Source organism: Chiloscyllium plagiosum, unplaced genomic scaffold (assembly GCF_037043375.1).
Source record: "Chiloscyllium plagiosum isolate Xiang-an unplaced genomic scaffold, Cpla_swu_hap1 HiC_scaffold_36, whole genome shotgun sequence".
NCBI classification, from domain to species: domain Eukaryota; kingdom Metazoa; phylum Chordata; class Chondrichthyes; order Orectolobiformes; family Hemiscylliidae; genus Chiloscyllium; species Chiloscyllium plagiosum.
Window position 1 is genome coordinate 43,156,398 of NW_028270174.1, and position 20,437 is coordinate 43,176,834.

At 41.9% G+C, this 20,437-nt stretch overlaps 1 protein-coding gene across 3 annotated transcripts in view; it reads right to left on the reverse strand.

The window, feature by feature from the left end:
* idua (alpha-L-iduronidase) overlaps positions 1–20,437 on the reverse strand; it is a 268,795-nt gene that overhangs the window by 40,625 nt on the left and 207,733 nt on the right. For all 3 annotated transcript variants that reach the window (XM_087980124.1, XM_087980123.1, XM_087980125.1), the window contains one exon: positions 7,226–7,442. In XM_087980124.1, coding sequence (XP_087836250.1) covers positions 7,226–7,442 — 217 coding nt within the window. The remainder of the gene's footprint in view (positions 1–7,225; positions 7,443–20,437) is intronic.

Sequence of the window (20,437 nt, forward strand, 5' to 3'; positions counted from 1 at the left end):
ATATTGGAAATCTGAACCAAAAAATATAAATTTCTGGAGAAACTCTGCAGGTCAGGCAACATCTGTGGAGGCAAAGTAGAGATAGTGTTTCGAGTCCAGTGATCCTTTTTCAAAATATATGATGTTCTTGCCTAACAAGACCTAAAGATTATTGTGGGTAGATAGAAAAGTGAAATTCAAAACACAAACAAATCAGCTATTGAGTGGCAGAGCTCAAAGGACCCAATAGTTTGTTTGATCTTATTTGGTATATTTCCATTTGTTTTGAGGGGAGCAAAGTAGCACAAATGCAGGGTATCAAATCATGTCCTGTATTAATTAAAGTACACTGAATTAAGGATTAATTGGGCAAGCATTGTTTTAAGACAGTGAAGAGTTGGTTAGTAGCCAAGGTAGGCTCAGAAGAAAAGGATGTTTTTTTAATAAGTTACCTTGCCACTCTTGCTGATGATATTAAATATTTTGCAGCACTGCTGTTCCAGTACACTCAGTGCTAATAAACACGTCCCTCTGGTCATCCAGAGTTACATTGCTCCAAAACTAGGAGTTTATGCCTAATGTTTACATTCTCCTCCTGAAGATTCAGAGGTCCTCATTTTCTGTAAGAAGCTGAGCCCCACTAGAATTCCTTCTTGACTATTCATTATTCTGTAGAAGCATATATTGATAAGGCATATAGTAAAGCTTTCTAAGAGTGAGGTGAGATTCAAGCAGGGTACTTTTCTTCATCAATTATCCCAAAATATGTTGTTGAAGTGCGCAGACTGAACAAAGAAATTTTCACGCAGGATAACTGCTTAATATGCTTTAAAGAGGTAATCATAAGGTAATAAACAGACCAAGAAGCTTGTATATGCACTTGGCTGAAAAGCCTACCACTTTGCATAAAAAATATTTTTGAAGGTGCAAAAGCAGCATAAGTCACTTAGAGGATTTTGTCTTAATGGGTGTTCATATATTATGCTGATTCCAACTTGCATGCCACCACTAGAGATTTTTCACGTATGATTTGTTCTTTCACAATCTCTTTCAAACAATTCTACCATCATGCATGCCACATGCTAATGAAGTAATCTTTGGTACCCAGAAGTGTCTTACAATCTTCGTGCATAGCCTTAATTCCATACACTTAAACAAGGCTTCAAAGGCAAGCTAGATTTCCCTTCAATTGGCACGAGTGGCAGTTCAGAAATACTGTCCTCCCATGTGAACCCACTGCAAAGCTACATAATTTTCTCTCGTGGCCGTATTTGCATACGTCGGGCCGATTTAAGTAGGAATACAATTCCCAATAGGATTACTGCTAGTAGAAAATTAAGTCCTGAAGGAGTCATTAATTTCCAGCAGCAGAACCTGCAAGACGCCTTAAGGGGGGAATGGGAACTAGTGGTGTAGAAGGACCGTAGACTTTCAGATGCATTAGTAAAGGTGCTATGGCTGAAGTTAGGGCTGGAATGGGGAAATCTTGGAAATTAGCAAGTATTAATGTGGTAATTAAAATGGTACAGTTAATTAACAAACTATTGTAAATGGAAGAGTGCAGATCATATCTGAAACATCAAACAATCACTTGGCCATTTCCTTTTTATTGTATCTAAGTGTGTGCTGCCAATACAAGGCAGTTGGTAAATATGACCACAGCACCTGCAGAGTTTTCACAGTTGTATTTCAGTCAGTCCAGGTGACAAAGTAGCTGCTTTGTGATGCCAACAGTGTAGGTTCAATTCCTGCACTGGCTAGACTACCATGAACGTTTTGCTTGTTCAACCTAGCCCCTCGACTGACCCATGGTGACCCTCAGGTTAACCTCACCACCAGTTGTCTTTCTAGTGAAAGAGCAGCCCTATAGTGCTCTGAGACTATGTCAATTATACCTTGACCAAAAGGGTGCCAATAGCACTTCAAAAATACTAAAACAATCAAGGGGCTAAAGCTGGAGGAAGAAGTAAATATAATAATTATCATCAGAGAAACAGTATTACGGAAACAAATGGGGCTAAAGACCAATAATACCTGGATCTGATTGCTCACATCCTATGATTTGACTGCAACTGTCTTAAATTCTGGAAAAAATTCTAGAAGATTGGAAAACTGCCAATGTTACACCCTCATTCCAAAAGGGAGGGAGACAAAAAAAAAGGTATCTATAAGTCAGAGTTAGCTTAACATCTGTGACTGGGAAAATGTTTGAATCTATTTTAAAGTTTGTGATAGTAAAGCATTTAGAAATCCATCAGATAATCAACGAGAGTCAGTATTGCTTCATGAAAGGGAAATCATACCTGACAAGTTTATTAGACTTCTTTGAGGAGATAATAAGTAGTATTGAGAAAGAACAACCAGTAGATGAAATATATTTGGATTTCCAAAAGCTATTCAATATGGTACAGCACACAAGGTATTTAGTAAAGTAAAAGCCAATGATGTATGTGTTGCACAGCCCTTAGGTGTCACAAAGTTTGGGAATGTGCTTAAAGTTATATAGAGTCATAGAGTCATAGAGATGTACAGCAGGGAAACAGACCCTTCGGTCCAACCTGTCCATGCTGACCTGTTATCCCAACCCAATCTAGTCCCACCTGCCAGCACCTGGCCCATATCCCTCCAAACCCTTCCTATTCATATACCCATCCAAATGCCTCTTAAATGTTGCAACTGTACCAGCCTCCACGACATCCTCTGGCAGCTCATTCCATACACGTACCACCCTCTGCATGAAAAAGTTGCCCCTTAGGTCTCTTTTATATCTTTCCCCTCTCATCCTAAACATATGCCTTCTAGTTCTGTACTCCCCCACCCCAGGGAAAAGACTTTGTCTATTTATCCTATCCATGCCACTCATAATTTTGTAAACCTTTATAAGGTCATTCCTCAGCCTCCGACGCTCCAGGGAAAACAGCCCCAGCCTGTAGCTCAAATCCTCCAACCCTGGCAACTTCTTTGTAAATCTTTTCTGAACCCTTTCAAGTTTCACAACATCTTTCCGATAAGAAGGAGGCCAGAATTGCACGCAATATTCCAACAGTGGCCAAACCAATGTCTGTACAGCCGCAACGTGACCTCCCAACTCCTGTACTCAATACTCTGACCAATAAAGGAAAGCATACCAAACTCCTTCTTCACTATCCTATCTACCTGCGACTCCACTTTCAAGGAGATATGAACCTGCACTCCAAGGTCTCTTTGTTCAGCAACACTCCCTAGGACCTTACCATTAAGTGTATAAGTCCTGCTAAGATTTGCTTTCCCAAAATCAGCACCTCGCATTTATCTGAATTAAACTCCATCTGCCACTTCTCAGCCCACTGGCCCATCTGGTCCAGATCCTGTTGTAATCTGAGGTAACCTCTTCGCTGTCCACTACACCTTCAATTTTGGTGTCATCTGCAAACTTACTAACTGTACCTCTTATGCTCGCATCCAAATCATTTATGTAAATGACAAAAAGTAGAGGACCCAGCACCGATCCTTGTGGCACTCCACGAGTCACAGGCCTCCAGTCTGAAAAACAACCCTCCACCACCACCCTCTGTCTTCTACCTTTGAGCCAGTTCTGTCCAAATGGCTAGTTCTCCCTGTATTCCGTGAGATCTAACCTTGCTAATCAGTCTCCCACGGGGAACCTTGTCGAACGCCTTACTGAAGTCCATATAGATCACACCTACTGCTTTGCCCTCATCAATCCTCTTTGTTACTTCTTCAAAAAATTCAATCAAGTTTGTGAGACATGATTTCCCACGCACAAAGCCAAGTTGACTATCCCTAATCAGTCCTTGCCTTTCCAAATACATGTACATCCTGTCCCTCAGGATTCCCTCCAGCAACTTGCCCACCACCAACGTCAGGCTCACCGGTCTATAGTTCCCTGGCTTGTCCTTACCACCCTTCTTAAACAGCGGCACCACGTTTGCCAACCTCCAGTCTTCCGGCACCTCATCTGTGACTATTGATGATACAAATATCTCAGCAAGAGGCCCAGCAATCACTTCTTTAGCTTCCCACAGAGCTCTCGGGTACACCTGATCAGGTCCTGGGGATTTATCCACCTTTAACATTTCAAGACATCAGCACTTCCTCCTCTGTAATCTGGACATTTTGCAAGATGTCACTATCTATTCCCCTACAGTCTATATCTTCCATTATCTTTTCCACACTAAATATTGATGCAAAACATTCATTTAGTATCTCCCTCATTTTCTGTAGCTTCACACAAAGGCTGCCTTGCTGATCTTTGAGGGGCCCTATTCTCTCTCTAGTTACCCTTTTGTCCTTAAGATATTTGTAAAAACCAATTTGAGTCAGATATCTACAGCATAAAGAAAGGTGTTTTAGCCCATTATGTCCATACCACTTACAAACAGCTACCTAACTATTCTAACCGCATTTTGCAGCTCTTGGCCTGTAGCCTTGTATGCCTTAGTATGCCTCGCAAACGTACAACTAAATATTTCTTAAGTGTTATGAGTGTTTTTGTCTCTACCACCCTTATAGGCAGTGCGTTCCAAAACCCTGCCACTCTGAGTGAAAACTCACATTTCCTCCAAACTTTCTGCTCCTTATCTTAAATCTATGACCCCCTGTAAATTAATCCCTCCATCAAGGGAAAAGGTTTCTTCCTATCTACCTATCAATGCCTCTCATCATTTTATACAGGTCAATCATGTCCCCTCTCAATCTCCTTTGCTCCAAAGCAACAGCCAGTACTGTCTATCTAATCTCTTTTCAAAACTGAAACTCTCCAATTCAGGCAACATTCCGATAAATCTCCTCTGCACCTGCTGCAGTACTATCATAGCCTTCCTAAAATGTGAATTCCAGGACTGCACTAACTGTGGATTAACCAATATTTAATATAGTTCCAGGAGAACCTCCATGCTCGTAAACTATGCCTAAACTAATAAAGACAAATATACCATATGCCCTCTTAACCACTTTATCCATCTGTTCTGAAACCTTAGGGGGTTAGGTGGATGTAAGCACAAAGGTCCCTGTGATTCTCAGAGTTTCCCAGGGTCCTATCATGCACTCTCTTGCCTTGTTTGTCCTTCCAAATGCATCATCTCACACTTATCTGGATTGAATTCCATTTGCTGGTCATTTTTAGATTAGATTAGATTACTTACAGTGTGGAAACAGGCCCTTCGGCCCAACAAGTCCACACTGCCCCGCCGAAGCACAACCCACCCATACCCCTACATCTACCCCTTACCTAACACTACGGGCAATTTAGCATGGCCAATTCACCGAACCTGCACATCTTTGGACTGTGGGAGGAAACCGGAGCACCCGGAGGAAACCCACGCAGACACGGGGAGAATGTGCAAACTCCACACAGTCAGTCATCTGACCAGCCTGCCTTTCTCCTTTTATTCCTCACTATTTACTACTCCACCAACTTTTGGTATCATTTGAAACATTACTGATCAACCTTCCTACATTCAAATCTAAATCATCTATATGAACCACAAACAACAAGGGACCCAAGACTGACCCTTGTGGGACACCACTAAACACAGACTTCCAGTCAAAAAAAATCACCCCTCCACCATCACCCTCTGAATCCAGTCACTTAGCCAATTTTGAATTCAATTTGTCAATTTCCTTGGATCTCATGGGCTCTTACCTTTGCTATCGGTATCCGATGTGGGATCTTATTAAAAGCCTTGCTGAAGTCAAAGCAGACTACATCAAAAACATTACTCTCATCAATATAACTGGTCATCGCTTTGAAAAATTCAATAAAGCTGGTTCAGACATGAGCTCCCTTTAATAAAACAATGCTGACTATTCTTGATTTATCATTGCCCCTCCAAAATAAGTTAATTCTGTCCGTCAGAATTGTTCCCAATAGTTTCCCCACCAAGGTTAGACTGACTACCCTGTAGCTTCCTGGTTTATCCATTTCTGCATTCTGGAAGAGCAGTACCACATTGGCTGTCCTCCAATCCTCTAGCACTTCTCCTGTGGCCTGAGAGGAATTGAACATTTTTGCAAGTGCCAATTTTTCCTCCCTTACCTCACTCAACAACCAGGGATAGATTTCATCCACCTCTGGACATATATCTACTCTTAAGCCTGCAGACCACTCAGTACTTACTTTCTGCATAGCCTGATTGCAGCATGGTGGCTCAGTGGTTAGCACTGCTGCCTCACAGCACCAGGGTCCCAGGTTTGATTCCAGCCTTGGGCGACTGTCTGTGTGGAGTTTGCACATTCTCCCAGTGTCTGCGTGGGTTTCCTCCGGGTGTTCCAGTTTCCTCCCACAGTCCAAAGATGTGCAGGTCAAGTGAATTGGCCATGCTAAATTGCCCATAGTGCATTAGTCAGAGGGAAATGGCTCTGGGTGGGTTACTCTTCAGAGGGTCAGTGTGGACTGGTTGGCCGAAGGGCCTGTTTCCACACTGTAGGGGAATCTAATCTAATTGTACCACAGACCTTCTCTCTGATTTCTATACCCATATCATCCTTCTCACTAGTGAACACTGACTCAAAGTATTCATTTAGAACCTTACCCACATCCTCTGGCTCCATGCACAAATTACCACTGTGGTCCTTAATGGACTCTACTCCTTCCCTCATTATTCTTTTACCTTTAACTACCTGGAAAACAATTTTGGATTTCTTTATTTTACCTGTCAGTATGCTTTCATATCTCATTTTAGTACTCCTAATCTCCCTTTCAAGTTCACTCTCGCACATTCTATATTCTTTTGGGTGAAATAACTTCACAGATGCAAGTTACCCTTTATTTACATATGAAGAGTCCTTGACACCGATCCAGCTCCCTCAGAGCCAGCTCTTAGAGTGAACAGAACTTCTGACACTCCTGTTTATATCCAATAGCCAGGGCTCCCTGCAGATTAACAACCCTAATCAGGGAACTCATTCTATGATGTCCAACTGGCTGACCTCATTACGATCACTACATTGGGTTTTGAGCCCTTGGTATCTGCCTTAAGTCTCCCTTTTTCTCTGAAGCCAATTCTGTATATGGTACCACCCTTTTCCTCTATTGGAACATGTTGGTCCTATTCTCTCCGTATTTCCTTCTTGAATATTATTCAAATTTAATTCAAAATAATCCAACCATAAAACCGATCTTGGATTCACCTTCAGATGGAAAATCAAAACAAAATAAAACCCTGGTTATTACTGTTTTGACTTCAATCAAGTTCTAAAGAAGATTCATTTTGAAAAAAATATTACATATTTATGAAAGTCTTACCTAATAAAGCCAACAATCCCATGACCGTGAGCACTGGTTTGCGAACCATTTGCACATGTGGAGGTTTTGTATTGTTCATCTGAAACCTTGCAGTCAGAGTTCTTTGTGTGAAGTAATTTGGGTAGTAGTTCAGGAAGCCATTATCATTGCTCAGCAGTGTAAAATTTATTGTGTTCTTTGGATTCGAAATTAGTAGATTCTGGTGCTGTGCTATTACCTAGTAGAAAGCAAGAAAGAAAACATTAAAGCAATTGTAGTAACTAAAAGAAATTCAAATTGTAGCAGCAATTATTAATTATAATTGGAAAATACTGTCTGAACAGGACAGCATGATTGCTTGTAAAGTAAACCTGGACACAACAGTAAGGGCATTATGTGTACTTTTGCTTTTGTATACTTTTTCTTGCCATGTATATTAGCAAGTACTATGAAACTAAACTTAGATCTCATTATGAATTCATAGACATACTGTAACTGAGTCTTAACACTTTGTGTCACTGCAGTGAACTCCTTGTCTAAATACACTTGAAAAGGGAGGTGCCACACAGAGATAAAAGTTTATTTGAGGCCGTTAATAAAAATAAAAGGCCAAGGGTAGTTTGAAAGCTTCAGTAATTTGGATGCTAGGTTTACATAGTCCTTCAGGTTTTCAACACCAAGAATGCTTTTTCTTCCTTCACATGTATACGGAATAGATCTGTTACTCCCTCCTCACTACACAAGTTACATTTACCAGCCCACAGGGATCATGTACTTCTGAGTACAAATGATGAGAATACAAATACAAAACCAAACTGAACTGCTCTTGCAGAAGTGTTTAAGACCAACCATGTCTAAAATGCATTTATCTGTCCGAAATATCAAGAAGTGGCAAGATCTAGATTTGCATCATAATTTGCCAACAAATGAATTTCTAGCCTTAACTATAGTTTGGAGACAGCCTGTATCATGTATCTTTACAAGTATGCAATCAACAGTATGAGTTGAGAGTTCAACCTGGTGAAGCTACAAAATTGGACCACTTGCTAGCCAAGCAGTGTAAGCAACATACAGATAGTTTTTCTGTAATGTGACGGTTTTTTGTGCTACCTCACATTATAGGAAAATCATGCTTTAGAAACAACGCTTAAAGTGTTGGTGATGTAATTGCGTTATGGCCAACACACAGTTTAAAAGTTTGCGCTTTAGAAACAGTGTCTCCAATTTGTCAATCATGTTACAGCAAATTCATGTTAACGAAATGTGCGGAATAGCAGAACAACCTGTATAATAAAACAGAGCTAAGTAAAGCGACATCCATCAGATCAGATCGGAGTTCTGCAGGCCTGCAATCTCCAGTAATAAATGGAGGTGGACAATTAAACAATTTACCTGAGAAGGAGGCAAAACAAATATTCCTATCCTCAATGACAGGGAAGCCCATCACATCAGTGCAAAAACAAAACTGGAGAATTTTCAAGCATTTTCAGCCAGATGCACCACACAGATGATCCACCAAAGCCTTTTCCACATGTGCCAGCATCACAGCTGCCAGACTTAAGTCACTTCAATTCATTCGATATGATATCAATAAACAGAAGGCGACTTTGGATACTAGAAAGGCTATGGGCCCTGAAACAGTCTGGCAACATACTGAAGACTTGTGTTCCGCACTAGCCAAGCTGTTCCAGTACAGTTATATCACAGATATCTACCGAACAATGTGAAATTCGCCCAAGTATGCCCTGTCCACAAACAAAAAGTAGGACAAGTCCAACCAACTACAATTTTCAATGATATAATCCAACCAGTACCCCCTAGCAGTAAAAAAAACCAGAAATTGCTGGAAAAGCTCAGGAGGTCTAGCAGCAACTGTGAAGAGACAGAGTTAGAGGAGACCACATTGTGAGCAGCAAATGTAGGAGACTAGATTATGAGAAGTGCAGGCAAAGCTCTGCTTTCCCTGAAAGGTGTGCTTGGGCTCTTGGATACTTACACCTTCAGCAGTTGCAGGAGAAGATGCCCTGGGGCTGTTGGGAGGGGGGTATTGGGAGTGAAGGAAGACTGGACCAAGGTGTCCTGGAGGGAAGCCGGACAAGGGCGGGGCGGGTCTATGTGGCTGATGGTGGCATCTCGCTGGAGGTGGCAGAAATGGTGGCTGATGATCTTCTGGATATGGATGCTGGTGGGATGGAAGGTAAGGACATGGAGAACCCTATCGCTATTACGGAAGGGAAGAGACAGGTTGAGGTTGGAAGCGAGGGAGAATAGATTAGATTAGATTACTTACAGTGTGGAAACAGGCCCTTCGGGTTGGACTCAGTTAAGGGCCATTTGACAATGGTGCCAGGGAATCCTCAATCAAGAAAGAAAGTGAACATTTTGGATGCCCTCTTGTCAAAGTTGGCCTCATTGGAATCTATGCGACTGGGAGAATAGAATGGAATCTTTACAGGAAACAAGATGTGAGGCTGTATAGTCCAGGTAGCTGCGGGAGTTTATAGTGGTTATTAATGGCTAGTCTCTCCCCAGAAATGGAAACAAAGATGTTAAGGAAGGGAAGGGAGGAGTCACAGATAGACCAGGTGAAAGTGAGGACTGGGTGGAGAAGAAAAGCAAAATCAATGAACTTTTCCAATTCCAGGACTGATGATATCATCGATATATTGGAGAAAGAGTTGTGGATGGGGGCCAGAATAGGACTGGAACAAGGAATGTTCCACATACCCAACAAAGAGACAGGCATAACCGGGGCCCATGCAAATACCATGGCCACCCCTCTGACCGAAAGAAAATGACAGGAGTTATAAGTGAAATTGTTGAGAGTGAGGATAAGCTCAGCCAAGTGGCAGAGGGTGGTGTTGGGTGCAGACAGTTCAAACCTTTGCTCCAGGAAGAAGCAGACAGCCCTGAGACTATCCTCGTGGGGGATGGATGTGGGGTCATCGTCCAAGGGAAGATAGAAGGAGGTATATGAGAGCTTGTACTCAGCCTCTGCAATGTAGAGGTCAGTCCACCAGACCTTATGGCAGGCTAAATAGCAAAGTCAGGGTTGGACTTAAACACATGGAGTGCGCTCTGTTCAGAGGGAGATAAGTTGGAATGTGTGAGGGGGCAGAGAAATTGAGGTGATCAATGTCATGTCGACAGTTCTCAATGAACAGATACAGTGCAGGTAAAAGGCCAGAGGAAGAGGTCCAGATGGAGGGAGAGTGTTGGAACAGGGTGAATGGGTCTGTAACACAGAGAGAGGACTCTTGTCCAAAGAAATGGGCATGGAGGCAAACAGGACAGTCAAGAGTATTAGATTCCTGTATCCCCCACTATCAACTACATCACTCTCCATCTGAATGAAGAAATCTGTCATATAATGGGGATGAGTGACCATGATAGAGTTCTTCATTGATATGGATAGCAACATAGCTGATTCTAAGACTAGGGTCCTGTGCAAGCTGTCTATGATAATTTGAGGAACATTACTTAAAGGGATGATAGTCGATAGGCAGTTTAAACACTTAGAGTGCACGGTGGATCTGCAACATTTTAAAACAAAGATCTCCGAATGCTGGAGATCTGAATCAAAAACAAAAACTGCCTGCGAAACTCAGCAGCATTGGCAGCATCTGTGGGAGGAAAGCAAAGCTAAGGCTTCGACTCCAATGACTCCTAATCGAAATTGAATTCTCGTTTCTTGTCTGGTACAGCAATAAAACAGTGGCTCGACTAGCAAGGGAAATTAGGGATAGTATTATATCTAAGGAAAGAGTGCACAACTGACCAAAAAAAAGCAGCTTACATTTTAGCAAAAGAGGACAAAGGGATTGATTTGGGGGGGAGAAGGTGGTTGGAGTACAGTATGAGAGTACATTCACAAGGAACATACAAATTGATTGTTAAAACATCTACAAGTATGTGAAGAGAAAAATATTAATGGAGACAAATGTAGGTCCTTTACATTCAGAAACAGATGAAGGTATAATGGGAATCAGAGAGATGGAAAACCAATTATGTCTTCACAAAGAAGAATGAGGAGGAATCTCATTGAAAAATATAATATCTTAACAAAATTAGACATGGTAAGTACAGGAAGGATGTTCCTTACGATGGGGAGTCCAGAAGCATGGTCACAGTCGAAGGACCTGGGATATGTTATTTAGAACTGATAAGAGTAGAGATTTCTTCACCCAGAGAGTGCCAAGCCTGTGAAATTCTCTGCCACAGAAAGTGACAGTGGCCAAAACATTGAATGTTTTCAAGAAGGAATTAGATATTGTCCTTAGGGCTAAAAAGTACGGGGAGAAAGCTGGAACAGGGTACTGGGTTGGATGAGCAATCATGATCTTATTGATTGATTGAGCAGGCTTGAAGGATTAAATGACCTACTCCTATTTTCTGTACTTTAAGTTTCTGGACGTTATTGTTATTGACTAGAAACTGAACAGGACCAGCTATTAAAGCACTACGGCTAGAAGAGCAGATCAGATGCAGGAGGTCTGCAGTGAGTAACTTGCCTTTAGACTCTTCGAAGCCTGTCCAACATTGACAAGGCACAAGTCGAGACTACAATGGAATAACTTCTACTTGCCTGGATGATGCCAGCTCCAACAATACTCAAGGTTCAATTCCATCCAAAACAAAGCATTGTGCTAAATTGGCACCTATCCAACACCTTCAACACTCACTTCCTGCACCATTTATGCACAGTGGTAGCAATGTGTACTAGCTGCAAACACACTGCAACAACTAAAAGCACTGTTAGGGTGAACTTATCCAACATGCGCTACTGTGCTTCAAAAACACAGCTCACTACTGTTGATTTTGGCAGGGGGGTTGATTATAGTGACCTAATACTGGCAGTCAAGAATCTGTAGCAATTTCGAATAGTTAATTGAGTTTGTTAAGAAGCAGCAGTCTAGATATGATACATTAGTTAATTAGACAAAGGAAAGTACATAACCAGGACAATTGGGGATTGTTTTTTGGTACCAGAGGACAAACAGGCTGTTGGTTTTGATAAAGTTGTGAGAGCAGAATCCTGTTCTCTAACCAAGGTCTTCCCTGAATCTGCCTCCTCTTCTTCTAGTCTCTCTTACATCTGGAGAAAACAGCTCTCCGAGGATTACCTGATAAGGACTGCTGCATACAAGGACAGCCCAATGAGGACTGTCCTCTGTCTCTGAGCATTTGTGGATACACTTTATTTATGGAGGCTGCTAACTTACACTCTGTCAATTAATTGTTTAAATCCTTTTGGCCAATGACCATGTGACAAAACTCATGGTGTCAGATGACCTGTTGCTCACCTCCACCTGGTTGGTTCTCATTCCTTCTAAGAACAAAACCATCTTATTTACTAAAAAATTGCACGTCTAATAGGGTAATGTGGTGCCTGATAAATCTTTTGCTTATGCTGATGGAAAGCTGGTTACTACTGTCATATTGTTAAATACCAAAATACAAAATATTAGAAATATTAAATCACTGGAAATACTAAATTTGGAATATTAAAAGCATGCAGTTTTAAAGTGAGCCCTTATTTCAGTCCTACCATCTTAAAGTCATTAGGGTTGGGCAGTAACACCCATATACTATGTATGAATAACTTCAATGATGTATTTGTGAAGCATTAATATTGAATCTTAATCACAGATAAAGCTCAATTTGGGTTTAATTTTTTTGAAACATTTTTTCAGTAAAGTTTATTTTGTGCGAAGGGTGAAAACAGAAGTAAATGTGATAATGAGAGGAAAGTCTGGATTCAGCATGCAAATTTGGTGCTAACTACTAATTACCTTAATTTGAACTTGTCTGGAGGTGCTAAACCAGACATTGGCAAATGTAGCACTAAAGTGCTGATTAGGTGCATTTTTTGTGGAATTGTATATTTGGACTCCGCACGTACACATCCACTGAAGGTGTGGAGTGCTCTGGCTGGCTCACAGCAGTGCACTGAGCATGCTTTAGGGAGCAAAAGAGATAGTGTTTAGTTCCTCAAAGTTCTGGTGGAGGAGGTTAGAGAAGAAGGGCTGTTCTTTACCCACAAGTGGGAAGAACCATGTTCATCTTCCATATTTTGCTGTCCTTTTCTCCTACACCAATTATTCTGCCTGGCCTCATAATCCATTCCTTTCTTGACCTGTTTGATCATCAGCGTCATTCTAGAGGGCATCTAGAATGACGCTGATGACCAAACAGCATTTGTGTCACACGAATTCAAAGGTATCTTGAAGAGAGGATCTAACCATTTCCCCTTAATATTCAACGGTATTTTCATCACTAAATCACTGTCTATCTACAGCTACTGTGGAGGAAAATTACTACTGACTAGAAAAGTAACTGGTTAAGAGACAAAACTATTGTGACCACAGAAGCAAATCAGGAACAGGAAGTTCTGAGACAAACTCACCACCTGACTATCCATAGACTATCCCCCTTCTATTAGAAATACTAGAAGTGTGATGTAATATTTGCCCCTAACATGGAAGAGTGCAGCTTCAGAAACTTGACACTATTCAAGACAAAGAAGTCCACTTGAGTCGGAAGAGATAGGAGAGGTCTTGAACAAGTACTTCTCTTCAGTATTTACCAACAAGAGGGACCGTATTGTAGAAGAGGAGAGTGTGAAATGGACTGGTAAGCTAGAAGAGATACCTGTTAGGAAGGAAGATGTGTTGGACATTTTGAACAACTTGAGGATAGACAAGTCCCCCGGGCCTGACGGGATATATCCTAGGATTATGTGGGAAGCAAGAGAGGAAATTGCAGTACCGTTGGCAATGATCTTCTCGTCTTCACTGGCAACGGGGGTGGTACCAGGGGACTGGAGAGTAGCGAATGTTGTGCCCCTGTTCAAAAAAGGGAATAGGGATAACCCCGGGAATTACAGGCCTGTTAGTCTTACTTCTGTGGTAGGCAAAGTAATGGAAAGGGTACTGAGGGATAGGACTTATGAGTATCTGGAAAGACACTGCTTGATTAGGGACAGCCAACACGGATTTGTGAAGGGTAGGTCTTGCCTTACAAGTCTTATTGAATTCTTCGAGGAGGTGACCAAGCATGTGGATGAGGGTAGAGCAGTGGATGTAGTGTACATGGATTTTAGTAAGGCATTTGATAAGGTTCCCCATGGTAGGCTTATGCGGAAAGTCAGGAGGCATGGGATAGAGGGAAATTTGGCCAATTGGATAGAAAACTGGCTAACCGGTCGAAGGCAGAGAGTGGTGGTAGATGGTAAATATTCAGCCTGGAGCCCAGTTACAAGTGGAGTTCCGCAGGGATCAGTTCTGGGTCCTCTGCTGTTTGTAATTTTTATTAATGACTTAGATGAGGGAGTCGAAGGGTGGGTCAGTAAATTTGCAGATGATACGAAGATAGGTGGAGTTGTGGACAGTGAGGAGGGCTGTTGTCGGCTGCAGAGGGACTTAGATATGATGCAGAGCTGGGCTGAGGAGTGGCAGATGGAGTTCAACCCTACCAAGTGTGAGGTTGTCCATTTTGGAAGAACAAATAAGAATGCGGAATACAGGGTTAATGGTAGGGTTCTTAGTCAGGTGGAGGAACAGAGGGATCTTGGGGTCTATGTACATAGATCTTTGAAGGTTGCCACTCAGGTGGATAGAGTTTGTAAGAAGGCCTATGGAGTATTATCGTTCATTAGCAGAGGGATTGAATTCAAGAGTCGTGAAGTGATGTTGCAGCTGTACAGGACTTTGGTTAGGCCACAGTTGGAGTACTGTGTGCAGTTCTGGTCGCCTCACTTTAGGAAAGATGTGGAAGCTTTGGAGAGGGTGCAGAGAAGATTTACCAGGATGTTGCCTGGATTGGAGAGGAAGTCGTACGAGGATAGGTTGAGAGTTCTCGGCCTTTTCTCGTTGGAACGGCGAAGGATGAGGGGTGACTTGATAGAGGTTTATAAGATGATCAGAGGAATAGATAGAGTAGACAGTCAGAAACTTTTTCCCCGGGTACAACAGAGTGTTACAAGGGGACATAAATTTAAGGTGAAGGGTGGAAGGTATAGGGGAGATGTCAGGGGTGGGTTCTTTACCCAGAGAGTGGTGGGGGCATGGAATGCGCTGCCCGTGGGAGTGGTAGAGTCGGAATCATTGGTGACCTTTAAGCGGCATTTGGATAGGTACATGGATGGGTACTTAATCTAGGTTAGAAGTTCGGCACAACATCGTGGGCCGAAGGGCCTGTTCTGTGCTGTAATGTTCTATGTTCTATGTTTGAATGACACCTCATCCACCATCTTAAATATTTGTTCCCTCCAACTTTAGTGCAAAGTGACAGGGATATGTACTGTCTACAGTTATATTACAGCAATTCATCAAGCCTCCTTTGACAGCATCCCCCAAACTTGTGGCCTCTACCACCAAAGGTTAGAGTAACAGGCACCTGTCCACATCAACATCTGCAATTTCTCCTCCAATTCATTCGCCTACTTGGGATTACTTGCAATTCCTTCATTGTCGCTGATCAAATTCCCTTCCTAAGAGGACTGTAGGAGTATCAACACTACAATGACTTCAAGAAGGCATCTGACCACCACCGTCTTGAGGACAATTTGGGATAGGCAATAAATGTTGACCTTGCCAGCAATACCAATATTCCAAGAACAATCAAACACAAAAGCATTTCCTCCTGGTGAATGAGATGGAGCACTTGAGATCGAAAAGCATGTCACGTTTAGGTGAAGGTTTTTCAACGTTTACACAATAAGTGTTGCCAGCATTGGCAGTCTTCAACGTGTCCTAGGAAGTCTTTTGATAAATGTCAAATGCTATCTTTACAAGTCCAGCAGCACACGAACATGAAATGGTGGATACTCCTCTAAGTAGTGCTTGCAATTATCAACATGTATTACTCCCAATCATCCTGTTCTTTTAAAAAATGACAAACAGCCTCTTTAATGAACACTAGCAGACATTCTAAGTGTCAATTAATCCCACATCAAATGTGCTGGTAGCTCTTTCTAACATAGGCAGTCCCTCATCAAATCTTCATAACTCTCATTATCAACTGCAACATCTTCCCTCACTCACTGACTCCAAAACAGTTCATTTTACCTTGCATGCTCTCTGCACTGCCTGCTCACTTGCTCAAAGCACTTCCCACCTATACCAAATGTAAAAGTTGTGCACCCATTTTCAGCTCCTTTAACACCCAACTCTCTCTCAGTTCAGGAGAAAAACAGCCCAAAACAAAGCAGAAAGAGTCAAGTCGGATGGTGGACTGCCCAACATTTGTTTTTCACTTCTTATGTGGAGAGGATACCGACTCTGAGTAGCTGACAGACTGTGTCTGGTTTTGGAGTCTGCCTATGAATTACTATGCTGGCATCCCCTGACCAAAGACTACCTTCGTTGGTATGACTGAGGACTGCTGATAACCATGACAAACCTCCTGGCTTTGTGCCTGCACTAAACCACAAGTCAAGATAAAAGTACTAAAGGGGCAAGTTGAGGAGTTAAGGTAGGCTCAGTGAGTGAGTGCAAAGTCAACAAGATATCAGGTTAGAAACGTAGCTTGGTCAATCAGCTGGTGCATGTCTCTGAATGCAAACAGTCCTCGAAGCAGGATTACAATGACAGTTTATAGTGCAGCCCAAGGTGCAGCTTTGAAATACAGAAACATACAGTAAGTAGATCAGAGATGTGCTACGAGGGTTCTTACAGCCTGGTACATGTCAAATGCCAGTGTCTGTAGATGTAGGCTGTGTGGGGCCAGGCTCCATGGAGCAATATCTTGGAGGTCTAACATGGAGGTCTTTCAGTGCAAGTGGTGAGCTGAGGTTACCTGGTTCTCACTTTGACTTCCATGTTGGGAATGTTTGACAACTAGCAAGTGTTTAGGAAAATAGGAATCTAAAACTATTCAGGTGCATTATGGCATTAATAAGGCATTTAACAAGCTACAATCCCCTATAACTGGCAACTCACCATTGCTTAGCAAGAAATTTGCCTGTTTGGCAAAAGCATAAAAGGTGCAGATGATGCTCCCAACATCAAGATTCTGCCACAATTCAGCCCACAAATCCAACCACAGCCCACATCATTCAGATCTTCATAAGATTTCACCCACTGTTCTCTCCTAAGAGCAATTAGGTTTATGATACATGACTGTAGAACTAATAATCAACAACAAACTGACTAGCTCCTTCCAGAAACAGGAATGTATATACCAGTAGCTATTCCAAAGCTTCTGAGTTAGTCCTTTTAGGCCAATTACTTTACACAGCATAAATCACTCCCAATCTTGTTCAACAGATATTCTGGGAATTTAATTGGATGATCCCTGAAAACTGAAGCTGAGTTATGTCACAAGATTCATTTGGGAGACTGGGCTGAGTATGCCTGCTCCTCCTAACGCATACACAGGGTGCTAGTTACGATTGCTCTGACCAGCCTATAACTCTCAGGTTTCCCAAGCCCTGGGATTCAGGCAGGAGGCTGCTATCTCTATTTTGTATCAAGAAATCTTACTCTGAATTAGCTTCCCAAAGAAGGTCAACTAACACACTGAGTCACTTGATATAAATGCGGCAATGAGAACAAAGATGCACTTCCAACCCACTTCCCATAACTTCCCACCAAACATAAATGATTACTACCATTTCACAAATGGCAGGAAGAGATGCAACAAAGTATCCCCGAGAAGGCACCATACTGAGGAGACCATTTCTACTGAAATATAGTGTTCCATTCTTGCATATTGATCTCCCTTTGTGTTCATGATGTTTATTAAGAAAAAGTGCAAAACAATTAGACTTTAAAATGTCAAATCTTATCATAGCTATACTGCATTTTCTCCTAATGTGTTGCTAAAAACAGCGTATTCAATGGAAACGTCCAAAATGAAACCCACTTCCCCATAAGGAAACATAAGTTAAGTTCCTGAACAAAAATTTTACTGGCTGCCTCAGTCTCCTCCAGATGTCATCAGCATTACACATGCCAGTTGTCAGCCAATTTGAATCACTCCACATAACATCAATAAATAGTTGGAAATACTGGAAACTGCAAAGGCTTTGGGCCCTGACAATATTTTTGTGTTCAAGAACCTGCTGTGTTCCAAGCCAAACTGTTCCAGGAGCTATAATTAGCATCAATCTAACAATGTGAAAAGTTGTCCAGATATATCCTGTGCAGAAAAAAACAGGACAAATCTAGAACCAGGTACCACTCTGTCAATCTACTCTCAATCATCAGCAAAGCAATGGAAAGTGTAATTAACAGTCCAAAAAGTGATTACTATTTAGTAATAACTTTCACACACTAAACTTGAGTTCTATCAGGGCCAGTCAGCTCCTGACCTAATTTGTTAAAATGTGGACAAAAGAACTGAATTTTAGAGGTGAGGTGAGATTAAATGTCCTTGACATCAAGGCTGCACCTAACCTAGTGTGGCGTCAAGAATCTCTAGTAATTCTGGAATCAATGGGAATCAGGTGGAAAACTCTCCACTGGCATCAAAGGGAAATAGTTGTGGTGGTGGTGATCTCTGTTTTTCACTCCAGAACATCTCTGCAGGAGTTCCTCAGATGACTGTTCCAGATCCAGCCATCTTTAGCTGCTTCAGCAATGACGTTCCCTCTAATATAAGGACAGAAGTGGGAATGTTCACTGATGACTGCATAATATTCAGCTCATCATTCATGACTTCACAGATACTGAAGCAGCCCATGTTCAAATGCAAAAGACATTGACAACATTCAAGCTTGGGCTGACAAGTAGCAAATAACATTTGCATAAAAGATGGAGAAGATGCCCCCAACATCAAAATTCGACCACAATTCTGCAGACAATGAACATTTCCAACAAGAGAGTAATTCTAATCATTGCCCATTGACATTAGATGGCATTATCATCACTCAATCCTCCACTAACATCACCCTGGGAGTTACCATTGATCAGAAACTGAACTCGCCATATAAGTACTGTGGCTACAACCACAGGATAGAGGCTAGGGATCGTGCAACATGTAACTCACCTCTTGACTCCCCAAAGCCTGTCCACCATCTATGAGGCACATGTCAGGGGTTAGAATATTCTCACTTGCCTGGATGAGTGAAGCTCCAACATTACTCAAGAAGCCAGGACAAAACAGCTCACTTGATGGCCACCATATCACAGACATCGACCTCCTTTTCCACCAATGCTCAGTATCAGCAGTGTCTACCAATTACCTCAGCAATTCACCAAGGCTCCTTAGATAGCATCTTCTAAACCCAAAACAACTACCATTGAGAAGGACAAGGGCAGCAGAAGCATGGGAACAACACCACCATCATGACTTGGAAATATATATTGCTGTGCTTTGGAACTCCCTGCCTCATGACACAGTGTGTGTCAACCTACTTCAAGTGAGCTACAGCAATTCAAGAAGACACTTTGTCAAGGGAAATTAGGGAAGGGCAAAAAGTACTGGCCTAGCCAGCAATGCCCAAAATCTCATGAATTAATAGAAAAAAATCTAACTGACCCAAAAATACTCTTACTAACAATAAGAACTCTGCAGCATAAACAGGTGTCAATTTCTCTTTCAAGAAGAAGTGTCATGATGGATCCAAAAATGGGAAGGATGTCAACTTTGGACAGGTTGGGCTCTCCCATTCAGTTACATTCTTCTTAGCTCATTATATTTGCACACATGTATAAAATGCCAAATGTTTTATGAATCAAATTCTGAAGCCCAACAGGTCCTTCCAGACTCCAATATGTGGCCTTCACATTTAAAGGGAATACGGACACTTTTCAAATATGTACATACAAAATGGCATTGTGGGGTGTTTTGCGCAAAATGAACAATAGTGCTTCAAGAAGCCACCTCACTACACCGTCTTAAAGGCATTAGGGATGAGCAACAAATCTGGCCCAGTCAGCAATGCCCACATCCCATGAATGAACTAAAAACAGTGGAATGACATGGAGAATAGGAACACTGCATGACAATCAGTGCGCCTTAATATCAGTAAGATGATGTTCACTGCCAAGTGTAGAACTCAAGTTTCTGCATCCCTACCCATTCTGGCTTCAATGACAATGAAGTTTTCAGTGATAAATAACATTTGTTCTCCCTGTTGGATGAACATAATCTATGACTAACAGATGACTTACAGAGATACCTGCTCTGTAAGGGGAAGCAAACACTTCGGGGAGGATGTGGAGCTGAACTGGAAGACAGTGTGATGACAGATGGTTGAGGACTAGAATATTAGGGTAGATGTTCACC